General features: G+C 32.6%; 1 protein-coding gene across 1 annotated transcript; it reads right to left on the reverse strand.

Moving 5' to 3' along the window:
* Positions 1-333: 333 nt before the first annotated feature.
* On the reverse strand, positions 334-4,055 carry LOC132058667 (protein RGF1 INDUCIBLE TRANSCRIPTION FACTOR 1-like). Its single transcript, XM_059451075.1, has 4 exons — positions 3,841-4,055; positions 2,706-2,903; positions 1,799-2,014; positions 334-876 (listed from the first exon to the last, which is right to left on the reverse strand). The coding sequence occupies exons 1-4, from the start codon at positions 3,841-3,843 to the stop codon at positions 625-627; spliced, it is 669 nt and encodes a 222-aa protein (XP_059307058.1). The 5' UTR covers positions 3,844-4,055; the 3' UTR covers positions 334-624.
* Between the last annotated feature and the right edge of the window lie 322 nt (positions 4,056-4,377).

Consider the following 4,377-nt stretch of genomic DNA (forward strand, 5'->3'; position numbering starts at 1 on the left):
GAACTCGTAACTAAAACTCCAACTCCAACATTGCTTATAATTGCTAGTTTTTAAAACTAAAGAGAAGCAAATGTTTGTGTGCATAGCAATATGCAACACTCGGAAGTTACCTTAACAAGTAAATATAAATATATAATAACAAGAAAGCTTTGTTCAAAAATCAAAATCAAAAACACTATGAATTATGTACAATACTGAAGTTCCTTCTATATAGACACAATGTTAAAATATCCAGACCATAAACGGTACATCTACATTATATCCAGACCATAAACGGTATATCTACATTTTGATAGAAAACCTTTAAAAAGACAAAGTCAAACAAATAATATCTTATGTAACCACTCTAAAAGCCAAGAGCCACTATATCTGATTATTTTAGCAAACTACATAGTATAAGCTTATTTTCTAATTCCAACTTAACGCATTCAGTCCTTTCATTTTTTCTTATTTCAACTTTCGCCCCTCCAATTTTTCATCTGGCCAACACTATACACATTATTGTTCTTATAGACAAAGCTATCAAACACTGGCCTTCTTGGGAGAAAGCACTAGTGTTTTGAGTGATTGGAAGAGCTGCATTCTTAGAACTAACACTGTATATTTTGTGTATATTAGTAAGACTTAATATTCTATGAGTAGTCCTCCCATTGGGGCTCTATGTGGAATTCCCTTTCTTCGCTTGGCCGTTCTGTAATTAACAGAAGTTGGAGGGGGCGTCGATGGAATAAAGCTTTGGACCTTGTTAATGGCACTTCGGTACCGGCCGTGGCTACTGCTGTACGAGTCATCGGAGTCTGATGCTACCGCCATCAGCCGCCTCTTCGCGGGTAACTGCCTCGGCTTCTTAACAAAGTTTTTCGAGGTCCCAATAACCTGCAAACATCGAGTTGGAATCGACTATATAAATCATTTGTATTCATTATGTCCTATTTGGACCAATTCAATTCACATAATATATCTGTTTAATATCAAAGACATGTAATCAAGATTTGAATCTCATCTCCAGTTGGGGTACAAAATAAATGCAAGAAAGGGTCATTGACCTCTGGAATTTTTCAAAAATGTCGTCGAGTGTGTGTCGGATCCTTCAAAGTAATGCATTTTTGAAGTATCCTACACACGAGTGCGACAATATTTTTGGAGAGTTTGTGTAACATACTCATCGACAGTTCCAATTCCTAACAACTTTGAAATTTCCAATTAAAAAGCTGTTGATTATGCCAAAGTTTTCCTATCAATAGACTAGTAAATGTGAGTGAAATTTCCACACCCCATTCAATGCCAACACACCAGCCACGACCATTAAACCAAATATACCTTGAAATCTACGCAATTCAAGATTCTTGGACACGCCCAATTAATTTAATGCCATTAAAAGTCAAATAAATGCAGAAAATTTAGTAAAGGAAAAAAAAAAAAAAAGAATTTCTCTAGAAGGGCATTGTTGTTTTATGTCACGGTGCCCAAAATCTTCAAAAATGTTAACGAGTCCGTGTCGGATCCTCCAAAAATGCTACATTTTTTGAGGATTGGACACGCATGCTGCAACATTTTTGGAGAATCTAAGCAACATAGCGGCCGGGTGTGTATTGGATCCTCCAAAAATGTCATTAAAAGTCTAATAAATATAGAAAAATTTAGTCAAGGAAAAAAAAAAAAAAACTCTCTAGAAAAGCATTGTTATTTTATGCTATGTTGTTCGGACACTTTAAAAGTACTATCAGATGTGTGTCGATCTTCCAAAAGTTATGAATTTTTGAAAAATTCGACACGGGTGTCACAATATTTTACGTACCTTGCAACCAAGAGAGCAGAATTTGAAGGAATCAAGAAGGCTCCTTTCACAAACTTGACATGTATTAGTGACACCTTTGCCTGGCCTGGGTTGTGGTCTCTCATTCAAGAAGACAACCTTAGCACTGTTGATAATGTATGTTTGGACTGAAGAAATGTCCAAATACTTCTGAATCTCATTCACCCTTATCACATCATGGTATGATGACCTCCTTATCTGTCCAACCAAATAAAAAACAGAGCACCCAAAATCAATCATTCATTCTTGCTACACTTTGTTCCTTTTGGAATAAAACTATACATTGAGTAAAATGACATTTCGGTGTACTAAGCTTTTGCTATGGTCACAATTGTTTGAATACCAGAAAATTCAATTGAATTTCCCTTGGTCAAGAAAATTGCACCGTACAGATACGTTAAAAGTGATCTTTTGAGTATTTATATAAACTGTTGAATGCCATTGACAAAGTCAAATGCAGTGTTTTAAAACCGAGTTCATCTGGAACTAGTAATTTCAATGCGGAACATAAATTATGTGTAAATGTCAACTAAAATTACAACAAATAGTAGAGTTGAATCCATAATTTTAAAATATAATGGATTCAATGATAAAAATCTTAAAAATTAAACTTATAAAGCTTAAATTCTAAATCTGTCTCTGCTCGTTGAAATCGAAGGAAGATCTTAGTGTGATGGAAAATGCAGCTCAAAAATTGCTTTAGGTCACATGTTCAAAAGTCAAATGGGGCAGTCTTGACTATTTCTTAAAAAATTCATTATTAAAATTTCTATCTCCGACACTGAATACATTAGGTAACCATTGAAAAACATATTGCTACTTAAAGGGTGAAAGAAACAATCAACCAAGATATATATATATATATATAATGAAGAGAAAATTGAGATACCTGAATGGCAATATGATCTTTGTGATGGTTTAAACAAAGAGAGCAAAGAGGGCCATTGATACAGTCAAGGCAATACATATTGCATTCACTCTTATGAGAATCAGCATGTAATTTGCATTGAACAAAAAATCTTTCTTTAAGCAATGGCTTCAACCATAGTGGCCAATTATTTTCTTCTTCATCAGGTCCTCCAGCTCCCTATACACACCCAAAAAAAATAGTGTCAGCCAAAAAAAAAAAAACAGAGTTGATGGGCCTGTTTGAACATTATTTTTTTTTTTTTGCCGCATTGGGATGATTTTTTGGTTAGTTTTTGAAGATGAAGGGATTTTTCAAAAATTGATCAAGATCAGTTTTTTTTTTTTTCCAGTAAAATACGTGTCCAAATAGAGCTTCAACTTTCACATACAACCATTTTTGTAACTACAACTTCAACAATAAAAAACATAGCTGAAGGGCCAGTTTGGACATGAGTTTTTTTTTTTTCTCTCCTTATTGTCAATTTTTTTTTTTTTTTTTTTTTTTGGCATTGTTTTGATTTTTTGAAGATGAACTCAGTTTTGAAAAATTGGTCAAAACCAGTTTGTTTTAATAAAATACATGTTCAAATACAGCTTCAACTTTCAGTAAAATGCAAGTTCAAATATAGCTTCAACTTTCAAATATCATTTCTGAACTACAACTTCAAAAAAAAAAAAAAAAAATCAACCAATTTTAGGTTCAAACGCTTACTAAATCAATGAGATTGATGAATGAATGGATGGAAAACCACAAAAGGGATTTTGGACTTTTGGAAGATGAGTTTTTAAAAATTTGAAAAATTTGTATATGAGAAAAAACATTCTTTCATAAAACTTTTTCAAGTGAAATGCATGTCGAAATACAACTAACTTTCAAGTACCATTTCTAAACTTCAAGTGAATTATTTTTCACTCACGAAATTTTACCTTTTCAAGTGAAATGCATATCTAAATAAAATTTCAACTTTCAAAAAACATCTTTAAACTTCAACTTCAAATTTCTTTTTTAAAAATTCCAACCAAATTTATGTCCAAATGCCTATAAAATCAATGAATTTGATTAAAATGAATGATGAAAAGGAACAAAAGGTGTATTGGAATTTGTTGAAATTTACCATAATTTTTCTGTTCTTGTGCTTGATTTCAAGGACTGTGGAATCTTGATTATCAATGGCCACTTTGAAAAGACTGTTCTTTTTTAGTAATAATTTGAAGCACTTTTTTTTTTTTTTTGGTTGCTTCTCAATATGCTTAGAGAGAAAAAGAAACAGAGAGAGATAGGAGTGTGTTTGGCATTGGGAAAATTAGGAAGTGAAGGTGGAGAGACAGAGAGAGAAAAAAAGGAGGGTACTTGTAGTGGGAGAGGGAAAAAAAAGGGGGTGGGTGGGTTAGTGAATAAAATTCAATAGCATATGAAATATTTTTTTATTTTACACCTTGTTTGGATGTTTGTTAGATACAGTTTCACAATGTATCATGTTATGTTATATTTTTTGATGAATATGACATTTGTTATCGTTTCGCATGCTTCGTTACGTAATGCCACACATCAGCAATTTGAAGGACAAATCTACGAGAAAAGTAAGTACGGGATAGAGCTGCTATAAAATGATAGGATAAGGGATAAAATAAGATTATTAGATAATAAGCAA

This window comes from Lycium ferocissimum, chromosome 1 (assembly GCF_029784015.1).
Source record: "Lycium ferocissimum isolate CSIRO_LF1 chromosome 1, AGI_CSIRO_Lferr_CH_V1, whole genome shotgun sequence".
Classification (NCBI taxonomy): Eukaryota; Viridiplantae; Streptophyta; class Magnoliopsida; order Solanales; family Solanaceae; genus Lycium; species Lycium ferocissimum.

What these genes read in the sequence shown, in the direction of transcription:
- LOC132058667 (XM_059451075.1), bottom strand. An exon ending in AAGATCATATTGCCATTCAG is followed by an intron (nt 2,015 to 2,705) that starts GTATCTCAATTT and finishes TTGGTTGGACAG; the next exon opens with ATAAGGAGGTCATCATACCA. An exon ending in TCTGCTCTCTTGGTTGCAAG is followed by an intron (nt 877 to 1,798) that starts GTACGTAAAATA and finishes CGATGTTTGCAG; the next exon opens with GTTATTGGGACCTCGAAAAA.